We start from the raw sequence: 19,307 nt of genomic DNA, 5'->3' as shown, positions 1-19,307 counted from the left end.
GGCATTCTCAAGGCTTCAAGACACACTTTAGTCATGGAGTACTTGAAAGCGGAGGAAGACACCAGCCTTCAGAGCCCAGATGTTGGCTCTGGATGTGGACTGTTCATGAATGCTCAAGACTTGAGGAAGATGGAAACAGGAGATGAACTCAATGGTTTCTCATGCCTGAAGCTTCTGCCCTGGGCAGGAAGCTCCTGGATAACTCTCTTTGGCATACTGCAGACTTGGTCTGTAAGAGATAGCTCTAGGCTGGCACCCCAAAGCCCCTGGAGACTGCAGACCTGTAACACATGCAACCTCTCACCCCAAGCTTACTGTGGACTTAGAGCTGGAACACTGCCTCTTGCTTAGTGTCTCTTGCCACCAAGGGTCTTGGAATTTTTTCTTTTAAAATTGTGATGCCCTTCTTGCAAATAAAGTTACCTTATTTTTTCTCCCTTATTTTCTGCCCACTCCATTCTTGGAAGGACGGCAGACAAGAACTCAGATGGAAACAGGAGATAGTCTCCACTCACCCAGTGCTTCAGAAAGAACTACCAAACTAGTCTAGAAGGCTACTCCCTTGATAACAAAGGTGGCAATTCACCCTGTAGTCCCAGAATTTAGGAGGCTGAAGAAGGGAGATTGCTGCAAGTTCCTCCCTGCTACAAATCAAACAAATAGATCACAACACATTAGAGGCCTTCAAACTACAGGGCAATTTCTTGGATGAGCATAGAGGCAATTTTTAAAATAAAACCATACAAACTGACTTCAGTGACAAATCAAGGGAGGGTAATTTGGAAATGACCATGGACAAATCACAATGAAAGGCATGTATGAACTGTTATAGTAAAACCCATTATTTTGTACATAATAAATTAATAAAAGTGTAAAAAATGATGACTCATATAATGAAAGCAAATATTTGCAAGGATTCAGGCTGAAATCTCACAGTGTCCACATACATCTCAGAAGGGATTTCAGTTGAGGATATATAAAGACTCTTTTACAACCTGTAATGAGGATAATAATATGACCTTGTTAAACAGTGACAAAAGAGTCTATATCTTCAGAGAAGATTTGCAATGGTCAATAAACTCACAAAAAGATGTTGAACTCTGTTACTGATTATCTAAATGCAAATCCAAGCTGCACTAACACACCACATCAAGATGCCATTTCCCACCCACTAGGGTAAATATAACAGAGAAAGACAGACAAAAACAAGTGTTGATGAATATACTGAGAGCTTGGAACCCATAAACTTTGCTGGTAAATTGTGCAGATACTTTGGAATAAGTAGACTTGAAATAGTGGATGTTCTTCTAAGGGTTGCCTATGTTTTTCCTGTATCATTAGTGATTATTCTCCTTGGTATATATTCCCATAAATTTTAAAACATAACTCCATAAAAACTTGTTCATGAATATTCATGATCACATTATTCATAACAGCCTGTTTTAGTTTCATTTTGTTTGCTGTGAGAAAGGTTCCAGACAAAAGGTAACTTGGGGGGAAGAAAGGGTTTATTTCAGCTTACAATTCCAAAAGGACAGAATCCATCGTGGTAGAGAAGGCATGGTAGCAGGAGCCTGAGGTCGGTCTGGAAGTCAGGAGGCAAAGAGAGATCAAGAAACGTAGCCAGGCTGTAAAACCTCAACCCCTCCCCCCAGTGACATACTCCCCCTAGCAAAGCACCTTCTCCTAAACAGCGCCACCACTGGGAACCCAGCATTCGAACACATGAGCCTATGAGGGACATTTCACATTCAAACAACAACACAACCTCAGATAGAAACAAATAATTAGCAGTGAGGTTCTGGGAATGCTCCTGCCTCAGTCACCCAGTCTCCTCATATGAGACAGGGGATAATAGATGTGTGTGCTACCATGTCTGGCTTTATGTGGGTTCTGGGGACTCAAACAAAGGTACTCATGCTTGTGTCGCAATCTACTGAGCCATTTTCTCCCCTCCCCCCATTTTTAGATGGCTTTCTATTTGTTTGAAAGGCAAATTAAAGGCCTTCACATTTTTCCATCATCTCTCCCGAGTGTATGCATTCATACATCACTCATTATTTCCTTGCTCACTAAGAATTAAGAGTTCTATTTGCTAGTGTCTGCATTTCTACATAATTGAGCTCACTTCTTTCCGTGGGTTATGGACTTTATTTCATCTGCTATTCCATTATCCTTCATGTATTCGAACCTTGTTCCTCATTCTGTATTTCTTCTTGCTTGTTCTTTGTATTCCACTATCTCTCAGAACTGTGGTTTCAAGTTCACCAGGAACACAGAGTAGATGACTATTCACTGCTCATGTGAACTCCAGTTCTAAGCCATGGCAAAAAGAACATCTGTGAGCCCTTAAGCGACCGAGAGAATACAGAGTACATTGTAGAAAAAAGTATGCAACATCAAGTAGTCTGCAACGGAGGAATGTTTTAAATGGTGGCACTTCTTATTCTCCTTAAGCAAATGGTGTGTGTGTGTGTGTGTGTGTGTGTGTGTGTGTATGTTGGGTATACACATATATATCAGATACTCTGCTGAAGAATGCATGTCCCAAAGAAATTATTCAAGGGAAGAAATCGTAACCTACATGTACATTCCCGGAAGAAGGAATGTGTAAATGTGCTGACATAGATGCCACAGACTATCAGGCAGCATTTAAAACTCAACTGATATACAAATAGCAACATGAGTGGATTTTTAAAACATACAACTAGGAGGAGAAAGGTACATGTGCGTGTGTGTATGATCTATGTGCATTACACATATGACTATAGTAAGACACCACGGACCTTTTCTGGGGGCACTTACATATAAAATATGTGTCTTTTGCACCATCTATCAGTTGTTTATGAAAACAGGGAAGTGGGATAAGGTTATGGGGTTCAAAAAAGTAGGAAGGAGGGAAGGGGCTTTGGTTAAGGCTTCAAGTGTTCTCCAGCGGTCCACATGCTAATAGCTTGGTTCCAATCTGTGGTGATTGTGAGGTGGGGACACTCTGGTGGTTGTTCTCTCTCTTCCTCTCCCTTTCTTTCTCCCTCATTCTCTCTCTCCTCCTCTCCCTCCCTCTTTCTTCCTCTCTTCCCCATTTCCCCTCCCTCTCTCTCCATCCATTCCCTCTTCCCCTCCCTCTCCTGTATCTCCTCCCTCTCACCCCTTCCTCTTCCTCTCCCCATCCCGGTCTCCCCCTCCCTCTCTCCTTCCTCCTTTTCTCCCCCCTCTCCATCCCTTCCCCCTCCCTCTCCTTGGCTTCTATGACGTAAGCAGATTTGCTCTGCCACATTCTCCTCATCATGGTGCTGTTTTACCACAACCTCAAAAGAAGTAGATCCAGCCAAATGTGGACTGCAGTCTTTGAAAGTGGAAGCCCAAGCAAACTTTTCTCTTTTAGGAGTTGTTTTCCTCAGTCATTTTGTCACAGAAACAGAAAGATGACCAACACAAAAGGTGTTCACAGACACAGCAGAATATTGCTGGAAAGATAATTTATTTAAAATTCATAAAATTTAAATATAGTGAGTCAAAGAGAAAAGCTGTGGGAAAAAGAATAAAATATTGTAGAAAATGGGCTTTCTAGTAAAAGAGTTCTGTGGACATTCATTTATGTAGTCTCAGTTACATGAAGATATATCTGATAGTACTATACACTCCACACTATAGAGAAATTATGCATCATTTAACCATAACTGGTTAGTCAGATGTTTGATGTTTAGAGATAGTCTGCCTCACTGATGATGAGGTGCTTATTATCTACCTTTTAATTATGAAATTGCTTTGAGTCAGCATTACTTCACTTCATCAATATTAGGCATAGAGTCCATGCTAGAAAATATGTGCCCATTTATGAGATTTCTTGGGCTTAGAAGAACCCTTTAACTCAGGCTGACCAGATTCAACTCGTGATTAATTTGTGACAATGAAATAAATTCATGCTGAATTTCCCACATGGAAAGACAAACATATTCATTGCTATCAGTTTTAATTAATGAAATGGAGGGGAGGAAATACTGAAGCAGACAATAAAATTCCATTTCTGAGCATTCTCTTGAACAAAATGAAGTTCTTCACTAATCATTGAACTTGACTGAGGCCATGATACTTCTTTTAGCATTCGGGAAAAGGTTTGTTTTCTTCTATGAACCTGAGGTAAGGCAGATGGTAGGAAATTGCTCATTAATGTGATCTGAGATAAAAAACTATGCAATTTCAGTAGCACTTTTAAAGAAATCTGAGCGGAAATAGTCTTATCGTTGAGAGTCTTAAATAAGATCATGAGCTTTTTTTTTTTTTTTTTCTCTTTTGTGTTGGTCCTAGAACCCATACCCTTATAGATGCTAGCAAGGGCTTCACCTGAGATATACTTCCCAGACAAAACCTTGTTGTTTTTTAATCTTATTTTTTAATTTTTTTTTCTCTTTTTTCTCTCCTGCTATTTCTTTCCCATCTTCCCTTTTCCTCTCCTGTATATTCTGCTCTTCTCCATTTAAAATTTATTAGTACGCATAGAAAACCATTTCAATTTTTGTTTTTTTCTTGTCCCTTTGTTCAAAGAATTGTGTGTTTTGCTTTTAAGTCAATACACATATACCTTTAAAGTGATTTTTATATGTGTATGAGTGTTTTGCTTGCATTGCATACCTATACACCATGCATGTTTCTGGTACCCACAAGAGTTGGAGGAGAGTTGTTGGATTCCCTGGAACTGGAATTATGGATGCTTGTAAGCCAACATGTGGGTTCTGGGAATCAAACCTTGGTCCTCTGCAAGAGCATCAAGTGCTCTTAACCACTGAGCCATCGCTCTAGTTCCAGCCATATATTTTTTAAAGTTTATGAGTGTTATGCTTTTAGAAGAACTTCAACTCCATATCTCACTACATTAGCTAAGGAAAACTCATTGAAAGGCAAATAATGATTGAGATATAAGTACCCTCATAAGTACCCTCAGAGATAGCTTCCGAGGCAAAGAAAGTGGAAAATCTAAGAAAAAATTATCTGATAATGTTTTCTCTCATTTAAATTTTATCACATTAATTTCAGGCAGAGATTACTTAAGGAATTCTGTCTATTCTTAGATGGTACACTGAACAAGATGTAATTATGGAGTAGGAATCATCTGATGAAGAAGCTGGGGTAGAGTGTTTGTAGAGGTTGGATGGTGGGAACTAGGCTCAGTTAAGTAGTGCTGAAAATAAAAGCCAGCACCAGTGTTGTCTCTATCCCTGCGCTTTATCCCAAGTTACCTACCCCGACGTCTTTTCATGTGCTTCTTCTGGTTATCAGACAGAGAGCCTCACTAATGCTGTGTGTCCTCTACTGTCGAGCTACATCCTTAGCCCCACTCACTTCATATAGTGTAATTTATTTAGCTTCAATTATAGAAAGAGCTGTTTAGTGCCAAACAGTTTTGCAAAATATTTTCACCTACCTCTAGCCACAGTTTAGAGATGACACTAGTTATGCTTAATTCTAAGTTATTTGAACAGGATACATCACAGAAGTTAGTAGCTTCTGTTCACTGAAGGAAAAATGATAGACTCACTGTTTTCTTCTTCTGTGTATCTTGCTCTATAGGTCCACTCAGTTACTACAGATGCCACAAGCATCTCCAAGATAGTGAACAGGAAGAGATATTCTGTAAGCATCCTACCACTTCTCTGTACTCCAAAAGAAAACATACAGTCTTTACTTAATATTTTCTTTATTTTTTAGAATGTCATATATGTATACAATGAAATATTATCTACTCCCAGTTATCCCTTCAACTCCTCTTATGCCAACTCCCAATTTCCCCTCCTTTTTTTTTTTTTTTTTTTTTTTTGGTTTTTCGAGACAGGGTTTCTCTGTGTAGCTTTGCGCCTTTCCTGGGACTCACTTGGTAGCCCAGGCTGGCCTCGAACTCACAGAGATCCGCCTGTCTCTGCCTCCCGAGTGCTGGGATTAAAGGCGTGCGCCACCACCGCCCGGCTTCATGTCTTTTTTTGATAGTCCCTATATGCATATGTGTGGAGCCATCCACTAGATGAGTGGCCATATCCTTACAGAAGTGTGATTCTACTTCCAACAGCAATTATCTGCTTCCAATAGCTCCTTAGAAAGGGTTGGGGCCTGGTGTTCATCTACCCTGTCTATGCCAGAATTTTAGTTGGCTGGATCTTGTATAGATCTTGTGCAGGTAACCACAGATGCTATGAATTCTTTATAATGACAGCCATATCATGTCCAGAAGATGTCATTTCACAGCACTTCTCCCCATCCTTCAGCTCTTACATTCTAATTCTTCTGCAATGTTTCTTGTACCTCAGTGCTGGTGAGATGTCAAACAGACCTAACATCTACAGAACTTCCATTCAAACACTAAACAATATGCTTTCTTATTCTAAGCAGCCTAGAGAACTTCCTCCAAAATCTGTCACATATTAAGACACAAAACAAGTTTCAACCAATATAAGAAAATTGAAATAAAATCCCATGTTCTATCTGACCACAAAGGGATAAAGCTAGATATCAACAGAAATAAAAACTTCAAGAAGTATGTCAATTCATGGAGATTAAACCACATATTGTTGAATAATTATGTCATTGAAGAAATCAAGAAGGAGTAAAAACCATCCCTAGAATAGAATGAAAGTAAAAATATGACAGAGTGAAATCAATGGGACACAATGATGACAGTCCTAAAAAGAAAGTTTACAGCACTTGGTGCCTACATCAAAAAAGTTATCTCAAGTTAACAATTCAATAATTCACCTTAAAACCATGGAAGAAAAAAGAACAAAGCAAATTCCAAAACAGTAGCTAGGAATAACCAAAAAAACAGGAAATAAGGCAATAAAATCAAGGAAATAAAAATAAACAAAAACCAATACAAAGAATCAATAAAATCAAGAATTGGTTCTTTAAAATAAAAAGATTGACAAACCCTTAATCAAATTAAGCAAAGGAATGACGGAGAATACTTAATAAAATAGAAATGAAAAGAGAGACATTACAATACTTTCCAACAAAATGCCTTAAGGACCTATATTTCACAAGCTTGGAAGACCTAAAGGAAATGGAGGAATATCTAGAGGCATTCAACATATCAAAATTAAGTCAAAATGAAAGAAATAGTTGAAACATCTCCACAACCAGAAACAAGACTGAAGAGGTAATAAAATGTCTTCTAAGAAACACCCATGGATTAACTACAAAATTCTACCAGCACTTCAGAGAAGAATTAACATCAATACAACTCAAATTAATTTCATGAAATAGCAAAGGAAGGAAGGCTCCTGTGCTTGTCAGCGTTTAATGTCAACTAGACACAATATACAGATACCTTATAAGGGAGGCCCTCAACTAAGAATTTCTCTGTCAGACTGGCCTGTGTCCATGTCTGTGAGGAATTGTTTTGATTGATGAGTGCTGTGGCAGGGTCCAAACCCCTGTGGATGTCACCATCTTTAGGCAGGTGAGTGTAGGTTGTGTAAGAAAGCTAGCATGGAGCAAAACAGAGAGTCTGAGAGTGAGTGAGTAAGCAGTGTTCCCCTACAGTTTCTGCGTCAGTACCTGCTTGAGTTTCTTTCCTGACTTCCCTAAGTGATGGACTGTGACCTGGAAGTGTGGGTTGAAATAAACTTTTTGCTCTTATAAGTTGATTTTGGTTAGTGTTTTATCACAACAACAGAAAGCAAACTAGAGCATTTTCTAAACTCTTACTTTTTAATGCTAAAAATCATAGAAGTATAGCTGTGTTGCAGGAAGGAGAAAAAATGAAAAGATAAACAGTTTACTGTATCCTATACCCTCAGCAGCTGAAAATTCATGCATATACTTGATCATATGATAATTAATAGTTATTGAGGATGGTGAATTGATACATTTCTGCCAAAAGTGTAATGGGAATAGTTCATATTTTCTTCTTTGTTGTTGTGGATAGAACTAGCATATTTTCTTAAGGATAGTGAGCCTCTGGAGAAGATTAAATTGAGATACATTTACTTTTGAGGTTTGGTGTAATAGGATTTATTTAATGGGTAAGTATCTATAATAACACTTTCCCCTATTATTTAGTAAATGATACTAGAGGGGAATTGTATTTTCTATATCAATAAAATGGCCCTCTAATGTGTTACTAAATTGATTTTTGTTAAGGCTCTGTTTACTGTGGTGAGGTGACTTGGAATTTAGCCTTGATCAGCATAAATGCTCTTCAGGTGACTATGACTTTGAGCAAATAGCTAAACATTTTGAAGGTTGCTTCTTTATTGAGTAAGAGATACATAGGCTTCTATCTATATCCATATTTATTTATTATAAAGTTTCTCTCAAAGATACATAGAAATAAGAAAAAGGTAATGATTAATTACAAACCCATATATACTTTGGAACTAGTCTATTAACCATAACTCTCATATGTTGAAGTAAGGAGAGCTTTCTTAATTAGGTTAGGAAGTTAGATACAAGCAACATCCAACAGCATCAATTTAAAAAAAATGTGGTTTCTAGGTATTGGTTTAAAGCCCAGCTGTTTTGGCATCTGTAAAGCCATGGGCATAGAATAGAAGGACAATAGTCCATAGACAAGAATTCAATACCATGGCTTCAAATTCTTACATAATTTGCTTAGCATCTCTTTCTTCTCTGTCTTCATCATCCTTTCTCTTCACACCAACAAACCTAAGTCACTAAATGTGCCTATGTTCCTAGTTCCACCTGCACTCCACAGATACACAAACACAAACAGCCTTAAATAGTTCTGCATGGACCCTTTGACAGACAGATGCAGAAACATAAGAGTGTCCACATGGCATTGTGCAAATGGAACTGAGTATATGAGCCTTCCAAATTACATCTCTTGTAGAGATAAGCTTAACTCTGTAAACTACAGCAATTTCTTATTTTTTAATTTAATTAATTTATTTTATATCCCAACCACGTTTCTTCTTACTCCTATCCTCCTTTTCTCTCACCCAACTCCACCCCCAATCCCCTCTTCTCTATTTTTGTTCAGAAAGGGTCAGGCTTCCCATGGCATATCAAGTGGTGGTAAGGCTAAGCACCTCCCCTTGTATTTAGGCTGTGCAAGGTAATAAGTATGAGGAATAGGTTCCCAAGAGCCAGACAAAGCATAGGTACAGCCCCTGCTCCCATTGTTAGGAGTCCCACAAATAGACCAAGTTACACAACTGTCACATATATGTAGAGGGCTTAGGTCTGTCCCATGCAGACTCCCTAGTTGTTGGTTCAGACTCTGTGAGTTTCTATGAGCCAGGTTAGTTGTTTCCATGGGTTTTCTTGTGATGTCTTTGACCCCTCTGCCTCCTAAAATTCCTCATCCATCTCTTCAGCAGGATTCTCTGAACTTGGTCTAATGTTTAGCTGTGTGCCTGCATCTGTTTCCATCAGTTTCTGGATGAAGGCTCTCGACTACAGTACTTTCCTTGATCATGACTATATCGATAATATAAATCCATATGGGTGCCATTTCATTCTTGGAAGAGGAAAGTCTTACTCTAGCAAATTTATTTAAAGCCTTGGGAAAACTGGTCTTAGAGATGTGAGTACCTAGGAAGAATGAGCTGCCAATCATAAATGAATCATAGCAACCAGGAGGAATCAGGATTGACTATAATGCTTCATTAATAAAAGATATGTATTAATATTTTTAAGACTTTAGTTAATCATCTAGGCTTTGAACTATAACATGTAACTTGTATCACATTAATAGTAGGCACATATGCCCAAGAGGAAACTGATGGAGGTCTCTTGGTGATTTGACTAATACTTGAATATTTTGATCCTCACTGAAGGCATAATTCTAAAATCATGAAGAAATTCTCTCAGAAACCCAGTACTTACGTGCTGCCACAAAGGAGATTGTAAATCTGCAGTCATCATCAGTTCGATTGATATTAAAAACACACCTATTAGTGTTGCGAAGATGCTTAAGATGTTCATTGTCATAGTCCAAATCAGCTAGAACAGATTAAAAAAGTATTGTCCAGTCATTGGAAACTATTCCATATTCATTTCTGGCAAGTGTATTCTTGTAGAACTATAAAAATTCTAATCTTTCTAGAATAGTGAGATCACCAGAAAGGTTGTCAGAACTGCAGATTGGTTAGGCTCCTAGTAGGACCAAACAATTTGGGGTATAATAAAACTTTTGATGAGTTGTGCATGTATTTGTTTCTCTACTGGTATCTGATTGAATGCCTATTTTGTGCTGAATTAATAGATAAAGAGACAGAAAAGAAGCAGTCTGTGCATTAGATGTTTTTCAGGCTATGGAAGAAAGTTGAATATTAAATGTAAATAGAATATAAAGAATATACACACGATATTGACAATTTCACAATACCACACAGCTTTATATTACCAGATACCTACTATTCTAGGAGACTGCTATGATTCTTGGACAGCAGGAAAGTAAAATTTAGGGAATTTTCTTGGGCATATAGGTGCTATCTAGCTCAATGTGAAGAGTTTTTCTTCATGATGTAGGGAGTTACACACTGTTGGAGGTCATTCCCCAGGCCACATATGTGTATGCTTGTCAGGCTACATATACTCCAGACAATTCATGCGTTATAATGTTGCTGAATAATTGTGCTTTATCCACATATGACGCCAGGGAGGTGATACATCATTTAATATTGCTATTAAGAAGAATCATTTGCATACTTATTTCCTTGTCTATATTCACAATAATTTCTTTCCAGTTAATAAATCTAGACAGCAAGTATGACAATTTGAATGACTAGGTCTAAAACCTATCTCAAAGAACAAAGTATCTTCATGTTTAACAACTGTTATATGTTGTTCATTGATGTCAGTTCATTTATTCTTTTGGAAAAGTTTTTCCTTACAGAAAGAAAACCAATGAAGGCTATGAAGAATTCTATCTCAAATTGCCTAGGAAACTGTCTCCATACAGGCTAGCTTTCATGGTGCTGAATGGTGTTATACACTGTGCGTTAATGGAACAAAGATACCAACAGTCTTACTCAGTCCTGGACATTGTATGCTATAATACCAACCTGCCAGGCACATTAGGCTCACTGGTGCAATAGTGGTATGTCTAGTATGGGAGTAGCCAACTGCTTTCTGATTGGTTTTGAGACTTGTTCCACAGGATGGATTCCATGTCTGGTATTGTAAACTTCATCAAAAGCCTATGGCTGGGGATATCGTAGGCTGTAGTGGGGAACCTACTGATTTTGTTTCTTTCATTAAATGGTTATGTTGTCAAGCTGCCTTCTAAATATTCATGTTTATACCCATAACTTGGTGCTAATTTCACCCTGGGTCAGAGAAGATTTTTGTAGTGAGTAATGGTTAATTCAAAGACTCACAACTGGTAAAGATGTTGAGAATAAATGGCTATGAGTTGCTCAGCCATGGATGGCTTACCTCTGGCAACCTCTTCCTACTAAGGGTACTTAGGGGACATATTGGAAAAGGGAGCGGAAAGAATACAAGAGCCATAGGATAAGGAGAAAAGAGAAATGCTGTCTTCTAGACATGGCATGGATGTTGCATTTATCAACTTAGAGCACCTGTGTAAGAGCCGCACGAGAAAAAGCCAGTCAGAATTCTAAAATCAGGAGAAGGGCTCCCAAGGTTTCACACCTAGCTGAGGAGCTATTGACAGTTGGTGGCTGCTGAGGGAGTGAGAGTCACTTTTCTTTGGGGATATGGCTTCTGGCAGATTGCCCACGTACACGGTCAGCACTAATTGGACTTAGGGCTATTAGTAATAATAATAATAATAATAATAATAATAATAATAATAGGACATGATGTTGGAAGGGAGATAGGTTGAGAGGGGTGTCCTAGGAGGAGTCAGAGGGAAGTAGTGGGGAGTAGATATAATTAAAATACACTGTATGTGTGTATGAAATTTTCAAAGTATAACAAAAAATATCACGAGACAAAACATTCATTAGTTTATTTTTATACTCTTAAAGTCCAACAATATTGTTTGGTTATTTGTAATTTAATGTATTTCACTCCTTAAAGTTGAAACATGTGCTGAAGTTTTAGTTACATGTAAAAGTGATGGTTCCAGTGCCATAATGTTTATTAGAAAAAGAGGTTTAATAAGCAACTGTATTTTAAGGTCCCTTGGAGAAGGGGTTTTACACATTGAGTTTTTCTGGCCAAAGTTATCTGAATGCAACAAACAAGAACACTTGTTTGACTTCTAGTCTGGTGAGGGGTGCTACAGAAATGCCATAGGCAGCAAATACTTTGGGAAACAGTTGGGTAGTTTCTTTTAAAAAGGATAATTATCCATTACAAGAGGAACAAGAAATATGTCTGTAATAATACTTGTGGGTAAGCATTCATAGTAGCTTTATTTGAAAGGGTTCAGTACTGGGAACAGTGTGATTCCCTTACCAGGTAAGTGTACCAACAAATTACCCAGACATCCAATTATTTTTTTTCTATAGCCAATTTATATTCTGCAACACTGATAAATTAGCTTACTAATTTATTCTAGATTTTCTTTGAAAGTTGTAGGATGTTTTAGCATGTTTCTGGTGTCTTCAGATGAAGCTTGTATTCTGACTTTCTAATCTTGAAGGTCTTTGTCTTTTTTTTTTTCCCTTGACTTACTACACTATACAACATATAGTGTTGTACACATACTCACTGTTACTGGCTGGTTTAATTTGCTTTCAGTTGCTGTGATAAATACCATGACCAAAAGCAATTTAGGGAAAAAGGCTTTATATCATCTCACAGTCCACCACAGAGGGAAGCCAAGACCAGGACTCAAAGCAGAAACATTGAGACAGGAACCATGGAGGAACACTACTGTCGACTGGCTTGCTCCCTCTGGCTTGCTCAGCTAGCTTTCTTTTACAGCCCAGACCAAATTTCCCAGGAATGGCACCACCCACAGTAGACTAGGTGCTCTTACACCACTTAGCAACCAAGAAAATGCACCACAGATGTGGCCATGGGCCAATCTGATGGAATTCTTCAACCGAGGTTTCATCTTCCCAGGTAACTCCAGGCTCTGTCAAATTCACAATAAAATCTAACAAACACTGACCTCAGAGGAAAGCATTCAGTCTCATGCTGCTATGTAGGGAAATAGATTTTTTTTTGAATGTCACTTTGTCAAGTTGAGGAAATTCTCTTCCTAGGTTTTAGTGAGAGTTTTGTCCAAAAAATGTGAAATACATCTCTAAAATTGTTTGTATGTTATATTGCACTCTCTTTGATATTTTTTTAAATTGTGAGGGTAAATTCTATGTTATTACAAATAATCTTCTTTGCAGCTCTATCAGTTTTTGCACACATACACATATGGTGTGTGTGCACATATGAATGTTTGTGTATGTATCTCTGTGTGTGGGGTGCATGTTTGGCATTGTGCAAATATGGAGGTCAGAGGAAAACTTCAGGTGTCTATTCTCATCTACTTTGAGTAGGAGTCTCTTTTTCACTGTGTGTAATTGCATGTATCAGGCTAGCCAGCCTGGGGCCTCCTGAGGATTCTGTTGTCTCGGACTCCCATCTTGTTAGGAATCACTGAAATTATAGATGTATATTAGCATGCCCAGCGTTGATGTGGATTCTGGGGATCTGAACTCAGGTCCTTTTGCTTACACAGAAAGTGAGCCATAACCCTGGTCCTTGCTTCTTATAGTTTGAAGTTTAGGTTTGTTAAGTCTTAAGAAATAGTGCCTTTATCGTCATGAAACTTGTTTGAATATTCATGTATGGCAATAGTACTATTTCTGTACTTTCATTGTCTGAGATGACATAACTACTCCACCTTTCTTTGAATTAATGTTATGTTTCTCATTCTTTAAATACTGCCCTCCCCACAAAGCTTCTGGGTAGATATCTAGTCACTGGAGGGCATGCTAATTCCTCACTGACTTTGTTTTTATTTTAAAATTTTTATTTATTCTCTGAAAATTTCATACTTTCACTGACAATGAAAGCTTTCCAGAGTTGTTCTGAGTCTTCTGACTTACCATGTAATTCGAAGGCCTCCTCTGTAATGCTATTGAAAAGCTTCCTGATAGGCTAAACTGGAAGCAAAGACCACATTGGTTAATACCCAATCATTACATCTATATTTAAGCTTCAAGATAATTCTAGAATTCTGTAACATGAGGGATATCATCTTAATTCCTTAGTGGGGACTACTAAGGAAACAACTCAAGAAATAATTCAAGATTTATATTTATAGAGACGAAAGCTATGAAGGTTTTAGCCACTAATGTTACAACTGTAATGGGAATGGGATCCAGGGGCGCTTTGAAATGACTTTAGCATCTCACTTGTATTGGTGATTTGAATCAAATAGATTTTGTCTTCCATATATGTTCCTTGTGTTTATTATCATGGCTGCAAATGTATCAAATAGCCCCTTTACAATGTAGACTGTTATTATGAAAGAATATTATGGGTAAGAAACTAGGATTTTTTTGTAATGTATCAAATGGCCCTTTAAAAATGCAGACTGTTATTAAGAAGTAATATTATTGCCGGGCAGTGGTGGTGCATGCCTTTAATCCCAGCACTCGGGAGGCAGAGGCAGGCGGATCTCTGTGAGTTTGAGGACAGCCTCGTCTCCAAAGCGAGTTCCAGGAAAGGCGCAAAGTTCCAGAGAGAAACTCTGTCTTAAAAAACGAAAAAAAAAAAAAAGTAATATTACAGCTAAGAAACTAGTTTTTTCTTAATGTATCAAATGTTCCTTTAGCAATGTAGAATATTATTATGAAAGAACATTGCAGGTAATAAACTAAAGGTTTTAAGAAACATTTTGCTATTGTCCTTTTTCAGGTAGATGTGGTTATGGTCTCCTAAAGATCAGGGATTGTGTATCCTCTAGGACACATTGCTTGGATCCGAATCCATGAAATGTAAGGAATACATTAGTAGTTACTATCAGAGATGAAGTTACTCACAAACAAAGAGGCCCAAAGTGAGTATCCTGAAGCTCCTATGATAGGAAGATACCCACTTGTCAGTCCAAATGCAAAACTTTGAGAAAAGAACAGGTATGTCCAGAAGTATCCCAGGCTCTGTATAATCAGGCTAGTCATTAGCTGTATAATCTATAAGGAAAAGACACCATATTTAGTCACAGTTCCAGCTAACTCTTAAGAGGGAACACACCTCAAGAAGAAGGCCAGAATGAAGAAGAAAGGTGGTGCTTACCACGGTAGTGACGCTTACAGAACTTTAGAATGAGGACATCAACTGTGGTACGATGTTCTGTGTACGGTTCTAGGCCATTTTGTCATGTTTTATCAACTATAATCAAATTACAGACCTATTCTGTCACTACAGAGACATCTCAAGTTCTACCTTTTCTTGCAACGTTTCCACTAACACTTGTAACTCCTGGTGATCACTCGTCTGTTTCTGAGAGCTTTTTAAATATTTATCTAATTTCTCAAAAGCTTGGGAGTCTATTAAGGCTCATTGTTTCTATTTTCACTTGATCTCTCTTTGTTATTCTTCTGTGTAACTGTCCATTGAGTTCTTTTATGAACTAAAAAAAAAACAAAACCCAGCTGACTGAACCATGGTGGTTCACACCTGCAAAGCCCTTGATGGACCGAGGAAGCAGGATTAGTAGTTTAAGGCCCCATGTGCTACATAGACACCTTCCCAAAACACAAACAAACAACTCCTATTCCCCAAATCAGTTGGCTGTATCTATGGAATCTAGTTTTGGACTGAGTGTTCTGTTCTGTTTGTCTGTGTTTTCCTTATTTTAAACAAAATCACATAATCTGATGATGGAAGGCAGACATTATCTTAAAAAATCGACTAGTGTGATTTCCCCTACTTTAATTAAGCTGTTTTGGTTTCTTCTCCTTTTCACACAATCTTTGGTAATTTATAGATATCTATAGGACATTGCTAAGATTTAATAGGAATTATGCCAAACCTATACGCCAATTTAGGGAGAATTAACATTTTTACTATGTTGAGCTTTGCAAGCCATAAACATGTCTTTTTATTGATGTAACCTAATTTGTATTTTCACCAGCATTTAGTCATTTTCAAAATGCAAGTCCTATATGGTTTCTTCAGTATATATGTTTTTTCCTTTAGGGATTGATATCTTCCTGTTCATTCTTATCTTATAGAAACATAATTCACCTTGTATATTGTGATGACTTTGCTTAACTTACTTCTAGATCCCCTGTGCTCGTGTGTGTGTGTGTGTGTGTGTGTGTGTGTGTGTGTGTGTGTGTGTGTTTTGATTGCTTAGGATTTTTCTCACATAATTTTTAATCCTTCACATTTAACTCTGAATCTGGCTCCATCATTCAGAAGTATGAGTGGATGGTGCAAAATTGCACAGCCAAAGTGTGTAGTGCATGGGATTGCCTGGAAAAACAGTAGTGTGTCTGTCAGCTAATGTGACCAGCACAGCACCTTTGTAACCAATCACTGTTCATAGAGCTTGTTGTTCTGGGCATACCGACAATTTGCTCATCTCATTTAGGACATTTCATCAGTTTAGGATTGAAATAATTGATAGATGATAAAAAGAATATTTTTCTATATCCAGACTCAGTATATATTTTGATGCCATGTCACCATTAGAAGCCACTGTAATTGATTTGCCTCCATACAGATACAGAGGTGGTTCAGGTCTCCTCCCTCATGTGTTAAGGAGTGCCAACCCTCTCACAGTTAACTTACTCACTTGAGCAGCATTTTGTTCTTACCCCCAACAATCTCAGTTCCATTTTTATCCACAGACGATTCTGTGGCATATTCGTCAAGATGTAACAGAGAGATATGAGGATATCTCCTGTGAAAAATGTGGACAAAAATCAATATAAATTAAATAAGTTAGTGACTATTATTCTTCTCTTGGGTAAGAGTCTTAAGTCTGAGGGGTACTCTAATTCTACAACTGCCATTCATTTTTCAAAAGACACTTGATTGTTTCCCTGACAGATGCTTTTGCACCAGACTAGAAATATCTTGACAAAACTAATGTTTACCTTTCAAGAAGTTTTGTTCATTTATCAAACTTGAGTTAGACTATGGTAAGTACCAAATGATAGCTGCTCCAATCACATCAGTTCCTCTAGCACCCACTCATATGCCCATGTTGCAGCATCAGGAAGCTTAGACCCCTAATAACTTTGATTTAGTCTATTTCTCATCATTGGTGCTATCTAAGTTCAAGTATGTCTTGGGGTGCCTGACTAGAAGAATCTGTGCCACATGCTTACACTAGGTGCAGAGAAGGCTGGAATATAGGCAGGCTTTTTGAGTTAGAACTGAGGGGCGTGTTCAGTAGGCAAGATGAGGATAACTCATCATTTCTAGCATTGACAGGGAGGGCAACACTTCCTATTTTGTAGGAGTCATAACCCTCCCTCAGCTTCTGTATTTAATACCCATGAAAATTGTTTTTTGATTCTAGCTGGTCTGAACAAATGTGATATCTAAGTCACTTAGTGGAGGCCCAGGGAAAACTCTTTCCCTGATGATCTGGAAGAGTTCGAGTGAGAAGATGTAAAAGCTAGAAGTCATGGCATTATTAGGTTTTACCTGTTCTAAAGGACAGAACTGGAGTGGACAAAACTTCTGGTGTGGGAAGAAGGGCATCCAGAGAAAATCAGAGATGAAAGAGGAACAGAATATATCACCTTTTAACCATCTTTAACCTCTTAGTTCCATTATTTTGGAAGTCTGGCTGTTTATACATTATATAAATACTCAAACATATTAATTTTGCTAAAACAAATAAGATATAATTTATGTTTTTTTTTTCATCCAAAAAGTTAATACATCTTTTGTGTGGCTTTCTAGTTAGACATGGCTTTGATAATCCTCCTCCCAACCCCTACCCCCTTATGCCTCACCCCCTACCCCAGACTCTAATGTCTGACCAATCTTTTCCCTTTTCCTTCAAACACTGTGTATAGTTGTATCTAAAATTCAGCATATTGTTTTTAGAGCTTTAATTTACAAACTTCTCCTTCTCTTATATAAGCCACAAACTCTGAAGGTTGCAGTCGCCACAGTAATGGCCCAGTGACATTTGACAAGGAGAAAATACACAAAGTCATAGCAAAAAGAATTTTGGAAGACACTTGCGTTAAAAACTGACCCATTATGAGGTGACCTTTTAAAAATGTAATAAACTCCATCAAAGGCTCTTCTCAGTGACAAGAATCCCCTGTAGGGTTGTATTGGGGAGGACAAAGAAGCTAGTAAAGAATTGAAACTCACCAGGAAGTAGTATCCAACGCCAGTCATTAATGTGGTCTGTTCAAGGCTCATGAATTCCCTACTCTGTCATGATCCTAAGGGTAGAAAGGGTTTCCTTTTGGTCTAGATCTTCCTGCCTCAGCAGCGCTGCCACCTCCATATGTCCCTCATTACCTCTGGTGAATCCAGTGCTGCTGCGGTTGTGTCCCAGAGCAACCGCAAAGGGTGCCACGCGAGGAGGGCCACGCAGACATTAGTTCTGCCGGCCCGTGGAAGTTCCGCCCAGCCTTCAGGCCCAGAAGATACAGATGGGGTTAGGGGATGGAGCTAGCCAGAAGGGGTCTAGTGCGGAACCCTTTACTGACCCGTGGTGGGCACATTCTAGCCATTAAACCGCAGAATGCCTGAGCCCAACTACAGGCTGATGCCCCGCTCCAAAGACTTCCCTGCCAAACAGATGCCTTACACTGTTTTCTGGTAGACAGACAGAAGCAAGTCTTTCTATTGTGAGTCGCTTCAAAGTCTAGATAGATTTAGGCTCTAGAAGGAAGAATGCTGTTGGAACCCCGAATCTGGTGGTGCTTGGGCAAGATGTATCTTCTATGGTTCTTTGTCTTTCTGCAAAGTAGAGGTCACAGTTGTTCTGTGTACTTCCCAGATTCAGAAACTAGATTGCACAAATCTGTCATCCACCCTGGGACAAGAAACTAACTAAACTCAATAGGCAACACGAAAAGATGTGGAGGCTAGAAGGGAACTTGTTGAGAAGGGATCCAGAGGCAGATGAGAGGAATTGGTGGGGTGTGTGAAAGATGACTAAAATCCATTATATAAACATATGAAACTGTTGACCAAACAAAAAATAAATTAACTATGAAAAAGGCTACTGCTGTAATCTAGTCCTAAATAATATTAAAGAATCCTAACTTGGTAGTGATGTTTATGAGGCCAAGTGTCATTTATGATATGGATCCTCACCCACTGAACATTTAGTGTAAGGGTGCTGTATCTGGCACCCAGTAGGAGGGAATACATAAATGAAAGGTCATTCATTCCAACTTACTCAGATTATATTGAGTCTCAAAAGCAAAGGTGATTTGCTTGCCTGC

The 19,307-nt window shown here is 38.3% G+C and overlaps 1 protein-coding gene across 5 annotated transcripts; it reads right to left on the bottom strand.

Moving 5' to 3' along the window:
• Positions 1-3,956: 3,956 nt before the first annotated feature.
• Positions 3,957-18,431, bottom strand: LOC131909166 (membrane-spanning 4-domains subfamily A member 10-like). 5 transcript variants are annotated; one of them, XM_059260546.1, is made up of 8 exons: positions 18,373-18,431; positions 18,220-18,293; positions 16,672-16,783; positions 14,916-15,065; positions 13,977-14,033; positions 9,838-9,954; positions 5,537-5,651; positions 3,957-4,135 (listed from the first exon to the last, which is right to left on the bottom strand). In XM_059260546.1, the coding sequence occupies exons 4-8, from the start codon at positions 15,051-15,053 to the stop codon at positions 4,128-4,130; spliced, it is 435 nt and encodes a 144-aa protein (XP_059116529.1). In that variant the 5' UTR covers positions 15,054-15,065; positions 16,672-16,783; positions 18,220-18,293; positions 18,373-18,431; the 3' UTR covers positions 3,957-4,127. The 5 variants fall into 5 exon arrangements, with proteins under 5 accessions (XP_059116529.1, XP_059116537.1, XP_059116509.1 ...); XM_059260554.1 differs by having other exon boundaries at positions 16,676-16,783; XM_059260526.1 differs by having other exon boundaries at positions 16,698-16,783.
• Positions 18,432-19,307: the final 876 nt, after the last annotated feature.

This window comes from Peromyscus eremicus, chromosome 1 (genome assembly GCF_949786415.1).
Source record: "Peromyscus eremicus chromosome 1, PerEre_H2_v1, whole genome shotgun sequence".
Classification (NCBI taxonomy): Eukaryota; Metazoa; Chordata; class Mammalia; order Rodentia; family Cricetidae; genus Peromyscus; species Peromyscus eremicus.
Note: the sequence above shows the minus strand (reverse complement) of the source record. Positions and strands in the feature narration are given on the sequence as shown.

What these genes read in the sequence shown, in the direction of transcription:
- LOC131909166 (XM_059260526.1), bottom strand. Translation starts at nt 16,745, where the DNA reads ATGCCACAGAATCGTCTGTGGATAAAAATGGAACTGAGATTGTTGGGG. An exon ending in GGAGGCCTTCGAATTACATG is followed by an intron (nt 9,955 to 13,976) that starts GTAAGTCAGAAG and finishes AATCTGTTCTAG; the next exon opens with CTGATTTGGACTATGACAAT. An exon ending in AATCTCCTTTGTGGCAGCAC is followed by an intron (nt 5,652 to 9,837) that starts GTAAGTACTGGG and finishes TTTGGAGTACAG; the next exon opens with AGAAGTGGTAGGATGCTTAC.